This window comes from Lutjanus erythropterus, chromosome 10, assembly GCF_056507025.1.
Source record: "Lutjanus erythropterus isolate fLutEry1 chromosome 10, fLutEry1.hap2, whole genome shotgun sequence".
NCBI classification, from domain to species: domain Eukaryota; kingdom Metazoa; phylum Chordata; class Actinopteri; order Lutjaniformes; family Lutjanidae; genus Lutjanus; species Lutjanus erythropterus.
In genome coordinates, this window is record NC_139326.1 from 20,144,572 (window position 1) to 20,166,259 (window position 21,688).

Consider the following 21,688-nt stretch of genomic DNA (forward strand, 5'->3'; position numbering starts at 1 on the left):
AAGAAACTGTTTTAAAACATTTTTTTGAAATGTCAGCAGAATGTGATGTTTTGAGATAAGCAAGAGGTAAGAAATGGGAGAAAATCTGAATTTTTCACTGCAACAGTTGCCACTTGGGGAAAAACTGGTGGCAAGGCTGAATGGCAATGTCCTGTCTTGTTCTGTTATAAGTTTATGGAAAGGCCTGTCTACTGTGGTAGCAATTACATCATCACAAGATGCCAGGGCTTGTATCCAGGACATTTTAGCTTCATTTTTGTACAGTGGGAGGAAGAGGAGGTGCAGTGTCCATCTTTATTTACAGTCAGTTTTCTGCTCCCATAGTTAAGCCTGACCTCTGTGTTGCTCCTCAACCTATCCTGTCCTTGCTGTGTCTTCTTCCTCTACAGAGTTGGAGTCCTGGTCAGAGCCACTGTAAATTACCTTGGCACTGTATTCCCTGTTGTCAAACTGGCCCACACTGGTCTCGAAGGCTGTGTTTGGTCCTGGTTGAACCATGTTTATCGGTACGCTGCTAAGCCAGATTCTGAAAACCTCCTCCTCCCAGCAATCCAAAGCTCCTGTGCAGGCAGTGTGAACACCAACAATCCCTTGGTGCTCCCAATCCAGGAAGAAACAGCTAGTGGATGAGAGCAACCCGTCCGGGTCCTTGGCTCCTGTGTCAGGTCTGCACCCCAAGACAAATTTGGACGTCTTTGCCGGTTGAAATGCATAAATTAAGAAAATTGTACCCCTGTTTGGCTATTAGGAGCCCTAATCACCTGGCCAGTCAGGTGAGCAATATTGCTATGACTTTGCCAATCAATGTTCAGTGTTGTTACATAGAAAGATGAAAGCAATAGGGGTGCTTTCAGTTTTCCTCCATCAAAGTGGACAAAACTGTCATAAATCTACTTTACTGAATCTTCAAGTAATATATTTCAGACATCTTTCACTTTTTATATTATCTAGACATTTTATCTTGCTTTATTGATACTGTTGAACTAAACTCTATTCTAAAAGCTGGTGCTTTATGGTACGGCCATATTTTTTCACAGTAAAAACTTTAGTTCAACCATCACTAAGATTCTTTTCTGATTTTTTACAATGACTGGATCGGGTTAACACATGGGCTAACATTTGTTGAGCAACTCGTGTTTCTGATAATGTAACACAAGAGCACTCAGGTCTTTTAAGGATTTTGTTCCTATTAAGATTTGATATTCCCTGTAACACCTAAAGTATGCAGCAGCTTCTCAGCTGACCTTCCTGTAGAAGGGCAGACAGCTCTGTTTGCAGATTAAAGCATATTACTGATAAGACTGTTGAGTTACAGGAGAAGTTTACCTTTATATTGTTTTACAGGATTTCCTGCAACACTTTAACTACCACCTTGGAAAAATAAATAGTTTCCCCTCAGACGCCTGAAAGCACCACCAGCACACCAGAAGACATTTTTTTGTGTTTATCTAAGCAAGATTACATGTTCTGTAACAATCAGTGTTTGAACAAGTCAAAAACAAAATGTTAATACAGACAGAAAAGAACAGTTTATTATCTGAAGTCTTTGTTTTAAATTTGCAAACCACATCTGGATCAAAACGTTTAATGTAGACCGTTTCACACACTGGTCAGTAAGATATGACCTGCAAATACAGCTACAGCATAACTTCATACACTTGACAGATTTTCAAATTCAGCACATTATTTGGAAATTTTGAAAAGAAGAAATTGAACAAATATGTGAGAAACAACCCCGGTCACGCATCACATGGGAATTAGTCATAAGAATAGCATATACAAAGGTCAATTTACTGTCCTTTATGAGAAATAGATCCATTTATTCTCTCTACTTTAAAGAGAGACACACACCAGACAGTCTGCAGATATATTGCACAAAACTTTACACAATAAAAGCAGAGAGCAGTTCAGATCACACAAACACACAACAGTCCTCACACACAGGCACTCAAGATCAATGCAGCCTGCAGATGTTGTATATCAGCAAATCATACACACATACAGCAGAAAGCGAGCAGAGAAACATCTAAAATACAAGACCAAAGGCATCTCAGTTCCTGAAGAAAGAAATTTCTACCCAGAAAGCAAACAGTGCTGACAGTAAAAAAAAAAAAAAAAAACAGCTGTGGAGTGACTTAAAATAAGACTGGTATGTGAAATCACTCAATTTAAATCACTCAGCATACCGTATGTCTGTTTTCTTTTCAAATGTTACACCCATTTTAGGAGAAACTTGTGTGCAACAGCCACAATCACCTCAGTCAAAATAAATGATGGTAAAATGTCAGTGATCCCTGGTTTGAGAGGTACAGACGAGCCCTGGACTGCAGCAGTCTGTCCAAGTGGGGCTTTTTTTTTAGCTCTAAAAACCTGCCAAAGTGTCATCAACGTGTGCTGGCTATCAGAGTGAAAAGCATGGCTACAGTACAGAAAGTGAACAGAGATTCCTTCTCATGAGACTATTAAACGTTTCAACGGGAGAGATTACAGGGGTTAAACGTTAGCCACAATGCAGTAAGGCTGCGTCTATGAAGCAGCATGTTTCTACATTTTATTTTCCCCACCGCTCCTCAGCTTTAAGAGCATCATCACTCAATAACTCACTCACTCAAGGTGGGAATGTTTAAGATTTAGTTTAACACTATGAGACAGAGAAAAGCAAAGAAGTCACACCATTTTATCTAGTCTAGCAAAGATGTTTCAATATCACTGTAAAATTCTGTGAAAGTTATGATATTATGTGTCCAAGCAGCCACCTGCTGGTCTCGGCTCACATTTCAGTTTTGAGACTGACCTCAACACTGAGGCTCGCTGGAACAATAAAGAATATAAACAGGGCCACCTTGTGGGCAACAAAGGTTACGTCTGCAAGAGAAACAGAAGAACTGAATAGAAACGGTGACGTATTTTATGAATTCACAAGTAAGACTGTGAGATTGTCAGAGTTGCCTTGAAGCAGAAGCACAACCATGGTTAATACTCTTTGAAATCAAACTATTAAAATTTGATTGAATCTGAATAACATTAAATGGTTTGAAGACATTTCAACAATACATCACCAATACACAACGTCACACTAGTATGTTCCCAGCTGGTATTGAAACACCACACAGATGTTTACCCTTTGAAAGGTTAAAAATAATTCAAATGTTACTTCTTCCCATCACTCCTTCAGCCCCCATCAGCCACGATCCGGAGAGGTCACACTACTTCGACTGGCCACCACCTTCCATCCTTTCTCGATCTTATCCCGGTGCCCCATTCCAGACTACACAGCGTCCGTTCTGTCCGTTGTGTCGAGAGCTGGTGGCAGGTGCATGATGGGAGTTGTAGGAAAAGCAGAAAGGCAGAGAGAGGCGTGTCCACGAGGACGAGGCAGCGGCATCACATGATTTCACAGCATGAGTTCTGTTTACGTGCCTGCAGGTTGAACATGAACACACAGTCAAACATCTGAACAGGCGAGTAGCAGTTTGACTTTCTGTCAGGTGTCGATGAGGTGAGTCGTCAGTACTCACAGTCTTGTAGAAGGCTTTGGACTGGGTTCCCAGGTGCTCTGACTTTGCCACAAGATCATCCAGTTTCTCTCCTCTCTCCAACAGACTTTCCATGGTGTTGTGCTACAGAAACAAATAGTGTGCAGTGTAAAGATTTGATCTGACAAGGGCTCAGGAAATGCTGTGTGCTATTTCAGGCATGTAGGGCCACAAATACTGGCACACAAACTGGTTAGGGGTGAAAAGGGTGTTCATTTTAAGTTTTGAAAAATAAGATACAACATGCTCATTTCTGATGAATTTTAGGATTACTCTGGTTCTGGTCACAAGCTGACAGGATTACAAGATTGAGCAAAATAAAGTACAAAGTAATAATTACATTTATATCCTATGATGCATCCATGAGCAAGTTGATATCCAAAAGCAGAGGAAAGCAGAACAAAACTGAGATTTAAGGATGATGGCAAACAATAAACAAGATAAATATTGATAATACTAATACTACCACTAATAATAGTTCTTAAAATGTGTATTTTCCTGGTGTTTAAAATGATAAAAGTGTCGCCCAGTCTTCTTGCCCAATGCTCCCCTAGAGTATGATCAATAACAATGCATTAGAATAGATTATTTATACTGACTCAAATAATTAGTTAAAATGAATGAATAAATAAATAAATAAATAAATAAAAAACTCAGCACCAAAATTAGTTACTGATTCTGAGCTAGTAATATAGACAGCTGCCTTGTTAATTTATCTGTTTTATAGTTTGCTACTATATCCAACATGTTAAATGGCGGATAAACTAATTAATGTAAAAACTAGTGGAAAAGAAAATATTTGAATCTCAGTTTTGTCCTGTTTTCTTCTGCTTTTGATCAGAACTACCTCATGCATGCATTACCTGTTGTACACATGTATTTATCATCTGCTTCAAAGAGAGCAATTAAAACTTGGTGTATTCTGTTGAAGGGCATATTATATCCAGGTTACTGCCACTACTCTCCAAAAATAAGCCAGAATTTCATGGCTGGCCCTCACCACTATGTCATGTTCATTACAACTTTTTCCACACAGCACATCACAGACAGATGGTCTGAGCTCATGCTGCACTGTGACTGGCAAATTGATTGGCTCCATTTCATTCAGCACTTGCTGACAAGTTTGCATGTTTGCAATTTGGTCAATAAAACCAATGCAATGATTACAGATTTTGGTCTGTAGATTATTTTCCCACTACAGTTCACAGTGACAGTTCTGGGACCCTGACGCTAAGAAAAAAAAAACTTTTTGCCCCCCATAGTTTAGTACTCTAGTAGTGTGTGCTTTCCAAATTCTATGCATGTGTTCTTCTACATTAGAAAACTAAAAACATCTTCTAATGTGAATGTGCATGTATTTCAGCCTCTTGATTAAAGCATTGGGTCTAAATTTAGAAAAGTATTTTACCAAAATGATCTTTGTCTCATCCAGCTCTGCCTGAACTTTGGTCATTGCATCTGCTTCCCTGGGGTTCTGAGGGAAAAAAACAACAACAAGCTGTCAGGAAAACAAGCTCTTTGATCAACCACAAGCAGACTGACAAATTTCATCTCCATGATTATAGTAGTAAACAATCTGGGTTTCCTTTGACACAATTCCTGACACACAGATTAAAACTGACCTGATATTTAGAAAGGTGAATATCCAGGCCTTTGTAGTTTATGGTGTCAGGATTACCAGAGGGCCAGTCTATACTGTCCACTTGTCTAGAGAACTCCTCTAATACCTGAAACAAAACAGACCGCCGTTTCATTTACTGATGTTGACACCAAAATTTAATAATCACATGTCCTTATTTACATGTTTTTGTACCCACCTTGTCTAGCAATGTGAAGCAGACTCTTTGTGGGTATTCATTATCTGCGATGACCACAGCACTCAGGTTGTCGTTTCTTACATACACATGGCACAGGTACTCTGAGAGAAAGGAGGAACCATGCTGGGATTATCAAAACAGAAGTATGATAACAAAAGCATTTATGATACAGATGATCCTAGAGCCAAAAAGCCAAAGTAAAACTAATATACTTTCAAATAAATGTTAGCACAAAATTCTCCATATGATGACTGATTTGCCGTTTTCGTGCATGGTGGCTGTGCTTTTCTTGACATTTTTTAACATTAGCTTCAAGAAAAGTGCCATTACATATGCCTATCATTTTTATTATTCAGTTTGTTTCATGCTGAGTGAGTAAGAATGGGTGTTAATGTGACAGGGTGTTTCTATGTAAGAGCAGCTACCATAGACAGAAGCAGCAAAAAACTTATATTTGTTCATTTATTCATAAAAAACATTCAACACCCCTGGTACTGTATACATTAACTACATGCCTGTTTCACACACAACAACATAAAGTTATACTGTTAGGTAGACTTGGTGGCATCAAACCAAGTGAAAACTAGACAAGTGTAGAGCAACACTGACATGTCGACAATCAGCCTGACCAAATACCAAAACACACAAGTTAAGTGTTTCCAGGTAGAATTAAACACCTGACTTAAATTAAGTCAAAATTATGTTATATTGAAATTAAGTTAGTAAAAATCAAACTTTTTATGCGACCGTCACACTGGGCTGAACCTGCTTATCTTTACCTTGTTCTTTGACAGAGGCACGGCTTCCTTGTGATGTCCGTTCAACAATCAAGGCACTGGTGAAGGTCATGAACTCTTGAACACTAAATAAACCAAAACAAGAATGTCACTGGTGGAAAAGTATCCCTAAATGTTCAGGCAGCATTATTTATACGAACCCCAGTTCTAAAAAACTTGGGACACTGTGTTGAATGTAAATTAAAAACATAATACAATGATTTGCGAATACTTTGATCTATATTCAATTGAATACAATACAAAAACAAGATAATTAATGTTCAAACTAATTAACTTAATTTTTTGTAAATGTACACTCATTTTGAGTTTAATGCCTGCAACATGTTCCGATAAAGTTGGGACAGAGGCGTGAGAGACTTCATCTGCTCAACACTCCAGGGTGTGTTATTGTATTTTGTGCTTCATAATGCAGCACATATTTTCAAAGTGAGACAGGTCTGGACTGCAGGCAGGCCAGTCTAGTACCCAAAGTCATTTACGTCAAAGCTACTTTGGGTTCATCTCATCTCAGATGAGCTCACACCCAGAGAAGTCTGCAGTGTTTCTGGATGTTGTTGATATTTTGATTTGCATAGCAGAGTCTTAACTAACTAACTATTTTGTAGATGCAGTGACAAATTGTGTGTACTGACAACAGTTTTCCAAAGTGTTCCCGAGCCCGTATAATGATATCCTTTATGCAATCATGTGTTTTATGTAATGCAGTGCCACCTAATGGGTCGCACGTCATGAGCATTCAATGTTGGCTTTTAGCTTTGCCCCTTCTGACCAGATTCTTTAGCTGTTGGAATATTACAATACAATTTTCACAAAGTACTGAACCTCACCCCATGCTTGCTTCTAAACAACTGAGCCTTGTGAGGATGCCTTTTTTTCACACCCAATCATGATATTGCCACTACAAGTAACCTGTTCCACAGATGTGTTTTTCTAAGCATTCTTTTGTTGTCCCTGTTCCAACATTTTTTTGAAAAGTGTTGCAAGCTAATTCAGAATAATTGTACGTTTACAAAAATATTTTATCAGGTTTAAAATGAAATATCCAAGTCTTTGTACTATATTCAGTTTAATACAAGCCAAAAATGATGGGCAAATATCTGTTTTATTTACGTTTTACACACGGTCTGAACTTTTTAGGAATTTAGATTTGCACTAAAATGTATTGTAGTTTGTAATTAATTATCAGGTTTCTTCTCTATAAAGTGCTGACAGGTAATGAGGACAAACACACATTTAAAATATATAAGCTGGTTACATCGAGGCAGACCCACCTGGAGCGCTGAAAGAAGCTGAAGGAGGTGAGGTCATAGGCCGCTTTGAGGAGGTTGGCTTTAGTCGCTCCTTTGTGATGGACACTGAGGCTGTAGAGCTTCATGCTGCCGCAGGATCGGTTCTACTGAGTCAGTCACAGTAAACACGATCACACAGCCCCGATGATCTAATCTGAAAGATTGGAATGACACAACCAGAATCACATGAGAGCATTATCTCTTATCCAAGTCAGCCAGCTAGCTGCCCTGCTAACAATAACGCAGCTAAAGAAACTTGAGTGAAGTTCAGCTGATAAGTGTTAGCTTACGAGTGAAAGTAGCCGCCTTGTTATTAGCCACCAGGCTAATATAGTATTTTTAGCTATTACCGGCTTCAGTAACGTTAAAGCTTTATATCCAGGCCAGGACAGTTTGGTTAACGAACAGTGAGTGGTACAAACTTACCACACCCTAGTGATCATATTACTAAATCCGGTTTAAAACATTTCTACATTTCTGAGATTAAATCAAGCCTACTGCTAGCTACAGATGCTATCTGGTGTTCGTGAGGCCTCAACAGCAAACTTACCAGACAAATTAGCAGCAAACCGTGTGATTCCCGTCAAAACAACCGATTAAACTTTTTATTCCACATGAACTAAAACTCATTGATATGTAGAACAGACGTCCGGCTGTCTAATCACAATATTGTTAACGCTAACTATAGTTTTCAATATGCAGTTTAGTGACCAATCACCACGTCACGATCCTCAAACGGTCCGACGGAATAATGACTCCGGTGGAAACAAGTACTACGCTATTGTTATAGTTCCGATTGAGGATAGTCAAACCTGTGGATCTTGCACCTATAAACAACATTCAACCTGAGACGCATTATGAACTTTCCTCAATCTTACAGCAAAATAAAACATGTTATAACTGTTGGCTGGAGTGAGACGTCATCATGAAAACGTGTGGCTTTAGGTAGGTATGTGTGGGTGGTGCTGTGTGGAGACATAATAGCAGAGATATAGCCTAATATCAGACAGAATAGTCAGATACATCTATGTTTGTTACACTTCATTTCAGTATCCATTATTTATTCAGAGAATTAGCCAATTCAGTTTTTCGAAGATCTCGACACAAGCAAACAGAGATATGTAAGGAATAAAAGGGATAACAAACGAGGAAAAGCTAGACAATACAATAAAAAAGTATAAAGATAATACCAGTGTCAGAATACGCATCAATACAGTATAAGATGAATTCTAAAATTCTAAAATAAAAAAAATTTAAGTAAAACGTGTAAAACAATAAATGATATTCATCAATAAAATATAAGGTGATGTGTGAAGTAGTGCAAACCTAAAAACAAAACAAAACAAAACAAAAAAACTTGAAATGCTTTTTTTTTTTTTTTTTTTTTTTTTTTTTAACTTTTTTCCCGTTTTGCCATCCTTATTGATGAGCATAGATTGCAAATACATATAAGCTATACAGTGTATATTGATAACAAAATATCTGATCAATTTTTGCGAGACTTTATACGCGCATTTATGAGAGATTTTCAATTAATAGATCGAATAAAACTTAAAGAAATTTTAAATTTTAGGTTTAACTTATTTAAAGTGTGTCCTATCTGGACACTAACCATACAACCCTATAAATAAATAAATAAATAAATAAATAAATAAATAAATAAATAGTTACCTTAATTAAATTAATTAAATTTAAAAAGGTTGACTTTTTATTAGCTTAATTTGATTTTATAGTGTTTTCGATCTTTGTAGATAATACCACTTGGTATTAATTCCCACTGGTTTAAAGGTTTTAAACAGCTTGGTGGCCTTGTGAGTCTACCAGAGGTTTTTTTGGTCTACCAAAAACATGGCCCCCTCAATAGATGTTTTCTCTGGTGATCTTGCTCCATTTAACAATTTCGTCCTGGCCACTTAACTCAGTGGTTAAGTGTTTTCCATGGCAGAAGTGTGACCGTAATTCATTTCCAAGGCAACACATTGAAATCGTTTTGGCATGGAAACCGCTGAGTCTTTAGGTGCATCTGTTGACAGGTCAGCTGCACCGAGGGAAGAAATGATTTTTCTTTCCTGGAACTAGTTTTGGTTGCATTTAGATATTGAAGTAACACGGTCAGTAAGAAGGACAGTCACGAGGAGGTTTGCTGTATATTTTCTCTTTTTCTGTAATACTGAATGATTCATTATTTGAATGGAAGTTTGGATGGACAATTCAATGCTTTAATGTATTTTTCTTGTTTAACTGACTGTTGGGAATGATGGCACATCCAGTGCGCCAGTGCGGATGATAACTGGACCTGTTACTACAATAATGACGACGAATCCACGATATATCTGCAGGAATGACGATGAATACTTAGTTTTGTCACAAAAATGATGACAAATCCTTAGGCTCTTTATGACACATCTGCCTGCTTTTCTTGAGGTTTAATTTCACTGTTTACCAGCTAGGCCTTCATGAAAATACTGCAGCTATGTAAATGTGTTTCTGAATATTATTTAGATCAAAATGGGCAACTTCCCGTAAGAGGATAACATTTTCTGTACAACACATCCACGGACGCCGAGTAAAAAGACAATAACAGAAGAAACTTGGGAATTTCCAAAACTCCTTCGAAGAACGAGCGAACTTCCACTGCACAGCACTGATGGTCGGCACTTAGGATTTAATCATCGTCGTGATACGATGGATAAGGTAAAGAAAAATAAAGTTTATACACAGTTCATGAAAATCTAGGTTGTATTGACATATGGCATATGCTGAGTATGGACCTTCTGCTTCTCCTCTGAGTCTTACATTTCACAAAGCTGATCCTGAGTGTCACAAACCTGATCAAAATATTTAATTTATTGATGTATTTATTTATGTATGTATATATTCACTCATTCTGTCTATCTATCTATCTATCTATCTATCTATCTATCTGTAACTCAATATAGCTAAAGAGTAATCAAAAATGTAACTTAATATGTACCCATTTAATAAGTGCAAAATAAGTAATTAAAGAAACTCAGATAGACCAACAAGGATTAGATACATTTAACTTTAGCAAAACATACAGCTAAACAGATAAAATGGTAAATAAGCAGACATGCATGTCATTGAGTTTATAAGTATTAAGTCCTTTGAATGCGACCATGGCTGCAGTATGGATCTCAATTTGTTGTATAAACTGATGGACAAAACATCAAGAACATTTGTTGTAATGTTGCATCAGTACAAAACATCGTATCATCTATTTAACTATTAAATAATATTAAATATGTCTAACTATTATATTTAATTCAATATTTAGAAGATACACAATGTATTCCCCCCAAAACTTAAAGCTACTGATATTTAAGTAGAAAAGTAAAGTTTAAGTGGCATATTACATGCTACATTACATGCATGTCTGTGTCTTTGGGTCAGTGTGATTCTTTGGGTTAACTACAGTCAGGGCAGTGGGGGAGAGGGTCACTGTTACCTCACAGCCAGAGGTCAGAGCTAAGAAAAGCTCTGACCTCTGCTCAGGTAAACTACTGCAGCTGATAAGCACAGGAGACCTTCACCTGCAGCTTACTATTATTAGTTTTAGAGGTCATTCATCCCTCGCTGTTGCTAATTTTAGACATGTTTCTAATTTTAAACAAATGAATAATTAAACAAATATGTGTGTAACCCTCCTGGGCCTATGAATTTCCAGCATTGAGGTTGAGCAACGCCGTGGCATGATGCTCTTCTAAATAAAAGAAAGTTGAGATCACAAGGTTCATGTTCAAGGTTATTTGTTTTGTGATGTTGGCAGACTGTAAGACCTCAGTCAGGTGTGTGAGCTCCAGGTCACAGGTTACACTGTGCCACATGAAAGCAAAGAATAATTTACTAAATTTATCTGAACTCATCTTTGCCATGTTAAAAGGCCATCAGAGATCATTTACATACCTCCACAGTGACTGAAAAGTCAGTGATTATTGTAAGATTATGATTTTGGGGGTTTTTTTGTTCAGATAACCATAAAACAAGGAAAACCTCACTGGGCTGAAAAGCCTCTTTTTCAAGAATAAAGAGATTATTTCTATTCAGCCATGACAGAGCTATATGTTGAATTGAGTTATAAAATAAATATATGACAACGCTATATAATAAATACAAATATATCTAAATTCTTAACCAGTCAGTGATATGTTTGTCATGTTTTATAAATATTTGCCTTCCCACAATAAAAAGAACTGTCTATAAAACTTAATTTCTTGTAAAAAGTAGGTCGCATAGATTTTTGGCTCTGTGCTTCTATGGCTGTACTTCTGTGTGTGTGTGTGTGTGTGTGTGTGTGTGTGTGTGTGTGTGTGTGTGTGTGTGTGTGTGTGTGTGTCTGCGTACGTGCATGCATGTGTGTTTGAACCCCGGTCGCCAGATGGGGTGAGATCGGGGAAGGGGTGGTCATTATTTGCATGTGGCGTGGCCGGCCCACTTCACCTGGGCATAAAAACAGCTGAGGTTCTCTCATTCAGCGCTACTCACACTTCACTGACTCTGCACACACACACTCACCACACACCTAGAAACACACACAGGGGCTCATTTAGTTAAAGCTGTGAAGATGCCGTGTGTCAGCTCTCATCTCAACCAGATGGTGAAGATGCCTTGCTCTGTGCTTGATAAAATCCTCTTGGTAAGATTCGATTTTTTGTCTGATGAGATTTGTAGAGGTTGAAGTCATTTGTACTGTTAGTATTTCCTGGAATTTGTGTTTTTATCCCATGTGACCGGCGTGTGAATTAACCACAGTCTTTACACGCAGACTGATCCGTGTCGTTTCAGAAGAACCTCTGGGTGACGATCTTGTTTGAGATGCTACTTTGTGCTGTTACTTTCTCTGATTTCGATTCTTCTTGTCACTTTTCAAAAGTGAAAACTCTGTTTTCAGTTATGATTTACAAGCATAGCCCCAGTGCATATGGTGTCTAAACTAAGTAAATCTAAAGTTAAATGGTTGGTCCATGTGCAGCTCCTGATGGTGCTCTTCTCTTGCCTTGTTGCAGGTTGAGCAGATCCTGTCAGAGTTCAGGCTGAATAAGGAAGAGCTAAAAGAAGTCATGAAGAGGATGCAGCGTGAGATGGAGAGAGGGCTGCGTTTGGAGACACACGAAGAGGCCAGCGTCAAAATGCTTCCAACTTATGTTTGCTCCACCCCTGAGGGATCAGGTACTGTAGATGCTTTCATTCAATCATAACATGTTTACTTTTTTGGGTAAAAATCATGCAGCTCTCACCACGAAGGTGAAGCCAGTACAATGCATATAGATGTGCTGTGTGTATTTGACAGAGGTGGGTGATTTCCTGGCACTGGACCTCGGGGGGACGAACTTCCGGGTGATGCTGGTGAAGGTGGGCGAGGATGAGGAGAGGAGCTGGAAGGTGGAGACCAAGAACCAGATGTACTCCATTCCTGAAGATGCCATGACAGGCACTGCTGAAATGGTGAATGACTCTAGGAATTAACAATGCCAATAGTATCAATAAGTGACATAGTAATTGCTAAAGCTCAATGGTGGCTCTTCAAAACTATAAGAGTGTCAAGAATTTTTGTAAAGGGTCTGATCTTCTGTAAATACAGCATTGACTTTAAAGGGATAATTGAGAATTTTTGTCGATGGTGGTCAACACGACCTCAGTTTGGAGAAGCAGCAGGAGTACTGGTGTAGGAAGCTAAGCATTGTACTGCTTTGGACAGGGTCACGCAAACTTATTTTTGGCACCTACAAAAGACAAGCTAAAAAAATAAACACCAAATACACTATATTTAGAAGATTTTCACTGCTTTACTGTACCATCAGGCAGCCTTTTGACTGGAAACTTCTGTTATAATAAACCAAATATCACTCTCTCCAAAGCAACCACACTCCTTTAGGAAAAATAATAATTTTACCTCAAAGAACATGGAAGTTGCAGGTCTACCGCTACCTCATGCTGTGACGTTGGTGTTTTTAAAGATTAGTTCAGATTCACTGAAGCCACACAGTAAGACAAACAAACTGAACAATCGATGCAGCAGTAGACCAGCAACTCTTGCTTTCTGTGAGGTAAAATTACTGATTTTACCAAAGGAGTCTGGTTGCTTTGCAAAGAATGATATTTGGCTTATATAACAGCAACTTCCTGTCAGGAAAGGCTGTATAGTGGCTAGGTAAAGTGTTGAAAATATTCTAAATATAACATACACTTGACCCTGTCCACAGCAGCATATTGCTCCCTGGTACCCCTGCTGCTTCTCCAAACTGGAGGATTGCCATTCTTTTAGCTAATATACAGGCTATGAATAAGTACCTCTTACAACACTACTTCGAAGAAATCTGAACTATCCCTTTAAACCCCTCAGAATGCAAGTAGCACCAATTACTGTGCAGGTATTTCCACATCTCATATCCTCCCTTTCTCCCTCCCTGCAGCTGTTTGACTACATAGCAGAGTGTATGTCAGACTTTTTGGACAAACATCATATCAAGCACATGAAGCTTCCTCTGGGTTTCACTTTCTCCTTTCCTGTACGACACGAGGACATTGACAAGGTAGGATGATATACTTGTCCATACATTTAAACAATACTAAGATGGGTAACAGTAACCTCTATCAACTTCCCCCCTCAAGAAAAGACTATTTGATTCGCTTAATTTAATTTATAAAAGTTCTGTATTTATTATAAACTTTATATGTTTGTGGTCTTTTTTTTCCACAGGGTATCCTGCTAAACTGGACCAAAGGCTTCAAGGCCTCTGGGGCAGAAGGGAACAATGTTGTTGGTTTACTCAGAGATGCTATCAAGAGACGAGGGGTGAGTTTCTTCACATTATTATTCTCTTCCTAAGAAACACACTATAAGAGGATTGATTTTTAACACATCCATACAGTTGGATGACTGTAAATAAGTTGTGATTTGGTGTTGTGCTTCAGGACTTTGAGATGGATGTGGTTGCCATGGTGAATGACACAGTAGCCACCATGATTTCCTGCTATTATGAGGATCGCAGCTGTGAAGTCGGGATGATTGTTGGTAAGTAGATCTAAAGACACACAAGCTTGAGTGCACAGCTGATATGCATTCATGAACACACTTATATGCAGAGCCATGCAGACTCAAGCACATCTATGGAAGTGTATAAGGGCCAAGCATAGGGGAAAAAAAAGAGGTGGAAGACTTTTCTTTTAAATGTTGCATTATGAGAATAGAGTCATAATGTCAGGTTAAAATACCATTTCAACTTTATTCTCAACATAGTATTACAACTTTGTTTTTGACAATTCAACACAAAATCCCCCCCCAGAAAAAAGAAAAAGAAACTTCCTCTCCTATTTCCCATAATATGGCCCTAATACTCCATCGTACACATCTAAGGTTCATATTTTTCCTTCTCTCTAGGCACTGGTTGTAATGTGTGTTACATGGAGGAGATGAGGACTGTGGAGCTGGTAGAGGGGGAGGAGGGCCGGATGTGTGTGAACACAGAGTGGGGGGCCTTTGGAGACAACGGGGAGCTGGAGGAGTTCAGGCTGGAGTACGACAGAGTGGTGGACGAGACCTCGATTAACCCCGCACATCAGCTGTGAGTGCATTATATTCAAACATGCAGTCAAAGTCACACGTAGGAAAGCCAGTTCGGTCACTCTATATGTCTTCATCTACTGTATGCACATGCACTCAAGTGTATGGTCCACCTCAGAGTAATGCGTCATTAAAGGCATTTGGGGTGAGAGATTCATACTGTAATTTCAAACGTGCCACACACTCCCTCTCTCATTCCCGTAATGTTTTTTTTTTTTTTTGAATTAATCACCCTTCTGTGGTAATACTCACCTGACTCTCACCTGAGGTGTCTGTGTGGTTGCTAGGCTACTTGCTGTTTTTCCTGAGGATGTTTATAAAAGGTGAGAGCCCTCATACGTCAGTGGTCAGTCTGCGGATGGAGGTGTCAGATTAATGATACCTCTCTGCTGCCTGTCGGTCTAATGGCTGTTTACCTTTTGCACTGGCAGCCCCTTCACACAGACAACTGCTGAGGCCAGCCTCATTCAGCCTCGTTAGCAGTGACGTTGGCATCCTCATCCGCTCTTCTCTCCTTTCCCAGCCAGTGTAGAGCCAGAACGTTGTTTGTACATGTGTTTTGTACCCTACATTACCTTCCTGTTTCTGTCACTATTTCAACCACTCTTGAGTTAATTTTTCACATCCTTTTTTTTCCAGTATATCTCAGTTTTTAAATCTGCCTGTCTCGTCTCTTGCTCTTGTCTCCTGCAGTTATGAGAAGCTGATTAGCGGGAAGTATATGGGTGAGCTGGTCAGGCTTGTTCTGATGAAGCTGGTGAATGAAGACCTGCTGTTTAACGGTGAAGCCTCAGAGCAGCTGAAGACACGTGGCAGCTTTGAGACGCGCTTCGTCTCACAGGTGGAGAGGTGAGACTCAATAAATCCGAGCCTGGCTGCAGTTATCCATCAGCATAGGACTACATTGTTCTTAATAAACAATGCCTATAAAAAAAAAAACAGATGACAGACGTGATGCATTTGCATAAATGCAAAGGGAAAATATTTTTTCTAACCATATGCTAATTACATAAGCTTACATAACAATGTTGATGGGGAATATGGGGAAGCCGTTTGATTAATTTGGTTTGCTTCACTCATGGTTGTTACTATATTTAGAAGCTTGATTTAATATTTGAATACTGATTACACAGGAAACATATGAACACAGTGGAACCATTTTGAAAACAGGAAAAATGCATCATATAACAATTTTGCTTTCTGCCATTTTCTTCTAGTGACACTGGGGACAGAAAACAAATCTACAACATCCTGTCCTCGCTGGGCGTTCTGCCGTCGGAGCTGGACTGTGACATTGTGCGTCTGGTCTGTGAGAGTGTTTCCACTCGCTCTGCTCACATGTGCGGCGCAGGGCTCGCTGGTGTTATCAACCTGATGCGGGAGCGACGCAGCCAGGAAGCCATGGAGATCACAGTGGGGGTCGATGGATCTGTCTACAAGCTGCACCCATGGTGAGAAATGTTCTTAAATGTTAAATATATCAGAACATTCAGAATATATTAACACACTAAGGAAAGGATATATGGCTATAATGTGTTTAGATTTGCCTTTTCTAAAACAAAAGCGCACCACAATACACAATGCTTTCTTTTCTCCTATTGCTTACTGAAGTATTATTGACAGTAAATGAATCAAACAGGTATAAAGTGGAACTGCACCATTATTCAGCAATCATACAAAGACAAATCCATTATGGAAGAGGCAGATACCTTTCTCTCTACAGCCTCAAAAGACCAGCATGCAGTGCTTCCTAATTCTTTTTTCTTTAAAGAAAACTTAATCTCTTGCTTTTGCTATACTTTTTGTTTCTTCTATGTAAACATGTTAAGGTGCAGGGAGGCAGGGAATGTTTGTTGGCCTGACATTAAACTACCAGACTACCAAACTGCTCCAGTAACAGTTGAGCAAGTTTGGTACCCAACTAACACAACACTGTGATCAAGATCTGCTTAGGTTTGAGGACAGAAAACAGTAGGTTAGGATCAGGGAACGTTCATAGTTTGACTTAAAATGATCACTCGGGTACTGCCGGGTATCAAGCTTGCTCAACTAAGCATTAAAAAGCACAAAGCGAGTGTGACAGATGGAGATTCGACTGATTCTGTAAAGTAAATATGCTGTCTCTGATTCTCAGTTTCCGTGACAAGTTCCACAAAATCGTCAGAGACCTCACGCCTCACTGTAAGATCACCTTCATCCAGTCGGAGGAGGGAAGTGGCCGTGGAGCAGCTCTCATCTCAGCTGTGGCCTGTAAGATGGCTGCATGCATGCTGACACAGTAAAGGGAGCTGTGCGCTCTCAGGAGGGACAATGGTGAAGAAAGACTGAACTCTCAGTGTGGGAACATTGATGACATGTCATCCACTGTCGGCAGCTCTGGCCTCTTTCAGGCTCTGTGGGATGTGTGTCAGTCACTGCCAGAAGATGTACAGAGAAGAAAGCAGCAAACAACCTGTATTATAGACTGTATCTGGTAGTATTAGACCAGCTTGTAGCAATTTCAGTGTTTCTGAACATTAAGAATTGGTTTACTGCGACAGACTGGCCCATTTCAAAAATGGCTGATGTATAATTGATGATGTTGATACCATACATTGCAAAGTGGTTAATGTACAAAACACTGTTTTTGTAAATGACGTTGTAAACTATGAGTAAATCAAATTTGCTTTGTTGTGTAGTGATTTTTTTGTTTGTGAGCAATGAAATATTTCTGGTATTGTATATTTAAATGATATATTTACAACCTTATGTGTGTTTGCCAGTAGGTTGTAGTTTTTCATATGTGCATGATGAAATATGCTTTGGATGTGAATAAGCTAAACTAAATAAAATTGCTCAATTAAACTATTGTACTTTAAACTTTGTTGTTTTTATTTCCAAGTATGTCTATGTCTGTCTTCTCTTGAATATAATGGAACTTGACAGCACTCAGCTTGTGGTGGTTAAAGTGAAAAAAAAAAACCCAAAAACTCAACAGCAGTGTCTCTTTCCAGAAATCATGAACCAGTTACTCAAGATAATCCACAGACCTTGCTGTGAGCAGTTTAATGCAGGAACTGATTTCTTTCTACCGAACTACACCTAGCAACTATATCGCAACGCTAAAAGAGGCATGCATCGACTCACGGACAAGAGGCTCGTACTCGTGACAGCATGGGACGTAAACATTAGGCCCCTCCTCGGCTGAGCTTTAACCTCTTGTGCATAAGCGAATGTGCATTCTGCACAATGATGTGGTTGGTGGGTGTAGTTCGGTAAAAAGAAAATAGTTCTCAGTGTTTTTCAACAGTCTTTCAAATGTATTCTCTGTTCACCACAAGCTCAGTGCAATCTAGTCCCATTATATTTGAGAGAACAAGGGCGTCTCTACGACCAACGTCTTCAAAACTCAGTAACACACCAAAACAATCTAGGTGGATAAAGATCACAAGAGGATTTTGAGGTGAATTCTTCCTTAGATACCACAGCTAAATCAGATCAGTAAATGCTTTTTCAGGTTATGTGGAGAAGTCTTGAATATATGACATATAGTTAATTCAATGTCAACTAAAGACACTTCATAACAGAAATTCCAGTGTCATTAAAACAAATTAAAAATACCAATGTATTGGTAAGGTCTTGGTCTTGTGGGCTCTTTCTGTAGACTGTAAATAAGGCTACCATGTCCAGTTCTCACCAGTAATTCACTGAGGGGGGAATTTTAATTTAGCTTGAATAGGAAAACATTTTAGCTGTCCAATGTAAATCAAGAAAGTTCCAAGAGAAGTGTCATTCCTACTTAATGTCAATTAGTTCTCGATAAGCTGGTTTAATTTGTGAAGTCTTTTCATTTTCATTTAAATAATATCTTGAAAATGAGAGAGGTAAAACCCATCAGAAAAGTGCTCAAATGAACTACAAATAAACATTTAGTCCATATCCCTCTCTCATTGCTGGAATAACGGCATATTGTTATATTTGAAAGAAATCAGGCTCACCGCCTGCTGTATGTTGTTACTGAAATCTTAATTATAATGCACAACATAAAACATACATTAAAGTTAACTTTAGAGCCTGGTTTGACCTCTTAAGAGTAACTTTATTTGTTTGAGTGACTGTCAAACGTCAGAGGTCACTTTCCCCCGTCTCCTGCATCCCCCTTTGCTCTTCATATCTCTGTTTTCCAGCCCACAGGAATCCTGCTGCTTCACCTCTTATCAGGTCCCTTCAGTGACACACAGAGACCAGCCATGACCATGTAAGGGGCTATGTTGCCCACCACAGGCTATTATAGGAGGGTAGAAGATAAGATGGGCCATACATAAAACCCACCCCAGCATCTCACCTCGGCTGGGAGTCCACGTACCATCACTCAGACATGGTAAGTCAGTCAGCATTTGCAGTCTTTTGATACTTTCAGAAAACAGATCATTTAGGAATCTTACTATTGTGTTATATTTAAGCTTATTGTGTATTTAAGAACATTGCTTTTGTGGAATCAGCTATTTTGTATACATTTGATTTATTTGTATGCAGACACTGCAGTACACAAAACATGAGTTTGCAGTGGAGAAAATATCAGAGTGAAAACTGAATGTGTTTGTGCTCATCTTCTCAGGCGAGTAAGAAGGCCTCCAACAAGAGACAGAGGGGAGGACAGAAGTCTTGCTCTAATGTCTTCTCCATGTTTGAGCAGTCGCAGATACAGGAATTCAAGGAGGTACAGTACTGGGTCTTGTCCTGCCTCTAGGACTTTTCTTGGAGGAAATTTGCATAGCAACCTGTGATTTTTGCTTTTCATATTCATGCAAGGGAAGAGAAATATTCATGCACCTGACTTTCTCTAGTTAATTTAATTTTTTATCAGAATGATTGAGTGGAATGGCCCTAACAGACTGCATGAATTAAAAGTACATGTCCATTGCAAACCATTTGACTTCATGCAAGAAATTTAGAAATGGCTAAGAATTTTGGTTCTATATGAAGCAATTTACATCTATTAATCAGTTTGTATTGCCAATGTGTGGATGGATTGCAATGTAACTTAAAAAATGAGACCTTCCCTGATAGTCCCAGTTGCCTCTGACAGCCTGTGGACCAATTTCTATGTAAAGGACTCAGATTATTATTTCTGGGAAAATCTGAAGGGTGTGACATTCATACACACTCCTGAGTGCACTGCCTCTCTTTAACTCCACTACAGTGCCAACAGTGTGCAACATGAGCTAACATTAGCTTCAAAATGGATTCTGCTCTTATCAGCAAACAACCAGCACCCATCACAACCAACCCAAACTTTACTTACCTCATCTATCAGCGTGATGCTGGTCAATCCTCCTCAGTCTCGTGTGCTACTGAACAATTGAAAAGTGTGTGTATTTGTGTGCTTTATCCTACAGGCTTTTGGCTGCATTGACCAAGACAGAGATGGTGTTATAAAAAAGCAGGACTTGAAGGAGACGTATGGACAGCTGGGTATTTTTTTTTTTTTTTTTACTTTTAACTATTTGTCTTTTTAATCTATCAACTTATACCTAAAACTAAAAAGATGTAGACTGTAGTGATGATATATATGCATGTGGGTGTTTGTGCACCAGGGAAGCTTAATGTCAAAGATGAGGAGCTGGAGGAGATGCTGGCTGAGGGGAAGGGTCCCATCAACTTCACCGTGTTCCTGACTCTATTTGGAGAGAAACTGAATGGTGAGAGCCTTTCACAGATGTTAAAACAAACCTTTGAATAATTTTTGATGATCTCTCTAAAAGAAGTTTGATGATGCGTTGTCTTCCTCCAGGTACCGACCCTGAAGACACCATACTTGCTGCTTTCAAACTTTTTGATCCCAATGGGACAGGCTTTGTTAATAAGGATGAGTAAGATAAATGTTGTTCATTTGTTTTAATGTCATTCCTATTAACCATAACATTACACTGTCTCATTTATCCTGTCCTTACACTTTTTTCTTGTCTTGTTTTTCCAGGTTTAGACGATTACTGATGAACCAGGCTGATAAATTCACAGCAGAGGAGGTTTGTCTTTTTTTTTTTCTTTTTTTTTTTTTACATTGAACAACTCTCAATCTGGTTAAGATGATCATTTTCAACAGGAAAATTGTCATTTCATTAACCTCCAGGCGGATCAGGCCTTTGCTCTCGCTCCCATTGACCCTACTGGCAACATCGACTACAAGTCTCTCTGCTACACCATCACACATGGAGATGAGAAGGAAGAATCCTAAAACAAGGACTGTAATCCCATAGTGTAGTCAGGTCACCTAAACTGTTTTTACACTGGCTGGTTATCATTTAGAAACATCAATGATTGTTGGAAAAAATGTTGGAATATCTGATTCATTCAATTTCAGCTGTTCACGGTTATAAATGCTGCAGTTCTGTTGGTATTAAAAAGTGGCCTGTTTGTTTTTATGCCATTGAGAATAAAGCGTTGGGCTCCTCAGAAGCTTGTTTGTTGATTACAAAGGCTTATTTTGTTAAACCTCTGAGATCTGCAGACCTTTCTGTTTTTGCATACCTTTGTATTTTGCCTTATAAAGTTGTCTTTTTTTTTTTTTACAGTATCATTAACATCTACACATCCCATCCTCGGCACAACCTCAGCTAATTGTATATGCCAGTCAATAAAGACTTCTTTACACTATGATAGTGGATATAAGCCCATAAATCAATAA

General features: G+C 38.9%; 3 protein-coding genes across 4 annotated transcripts; 2 read left to right on the top strand and 1 right to left on the bottom strand.

Moving 5' to 3' along the window:
• Window positions 1-2,287: 2,287 nt before the first annotated feature.
• On the bottom strand, window positions 2,288-8,515 carry ykt6 (YKT6 v-SNARE homolog (S. cerevisiae)). Its single transcript, XM_084728603.1, has 8 exons — window positions 7,990-8,515; window positions 7,422-7,593; window positions 6,133-6,215; window positions 5,354-5,454; window positions 5,159-5,263; window positions 4,945-5,010; window positions 3,519-3,620; window positions 2,288-3,420 (listed from the first exon to the last, which is right to left on the bottom strand). The coding sequence occupies exons 2-8, from the start codon at window positions 7,523-7,525 to the stop codon at window positions 3,385-3,387; spliced, it is 597 nt and encodes a 198-aa protein (XP_084584729.1). The 5' UTR covers window positions 7,526-7,593; window positions 7,990-8,515; the 3' UTR covers window positions 2,288-3,384.
• Window positions 8,516-9,177: 662 nt separating this feature from the next.
• On the top strand, window positions 9,178-17,880 carry gck (glucokinase (hexokinase 4)). 2 transcript variants are annotated; one of them, XM_084728602.1, is made up of 10 exons: window positions 9,178-10,133; window positions 12,464-12,626; window positions 12,748-12,902; window positions 13,871-13,990; window positions 14,158-14,253; window positions 14,373-14,472; window positions 14,839-15,022; window positions 15,715-15,870; window positions 16,239-16,472; window positions 17,156-17,880. In XM_084728602.1, exons 1-10 carry the CDS (start codon window positions 10,125-10,127, stop codon window positions 17,301-17,303), a joined length of 1,365 nt encoding a protein of 454 aa, XP_084584728.1. In that variant the 5' UTR covers window positions 9,178-10,124; the 3' UTR covers window positions 17,304-17,880. The 2 variants fall into 2 exon arrangements, with proteins under 2 accessions (XP_084584728.1, XP_084584727.1); XM_084728601.1 differs by lacking the exon at window positions 9,178-10,133 and adding an exon at window positions 10,720-12,093.
• A 1,738-nt stretch (window positions 17,881-19,618) lies between these two features.
• myl7 (myosin, light chain 7, regulatory) lies at window positions 19,619-21,379 on the top strand. The gene is made up of 6 exons (XM_084728607.1): window positions 19,619-19,720; window positions 20,400-20,475; window positions 20,598-20,702; window positions 20,795-20,873; window positions 20,981-21,029; window positions 21,134-21,379. Exons 1-6 carry the CDS (start codon window positions 19,685-19,687, stop codon window positions 21,236-21,238), a joined length of 450 nt encoding a protein of 149 aa, XP_084584733.1. The 5' UTR covers window positions 19,619-19,684; the 3' UTR covers window positions 21,239-21,379.
• Window positions 21,380-21,688: the final 309 nt, after the last annotated feature.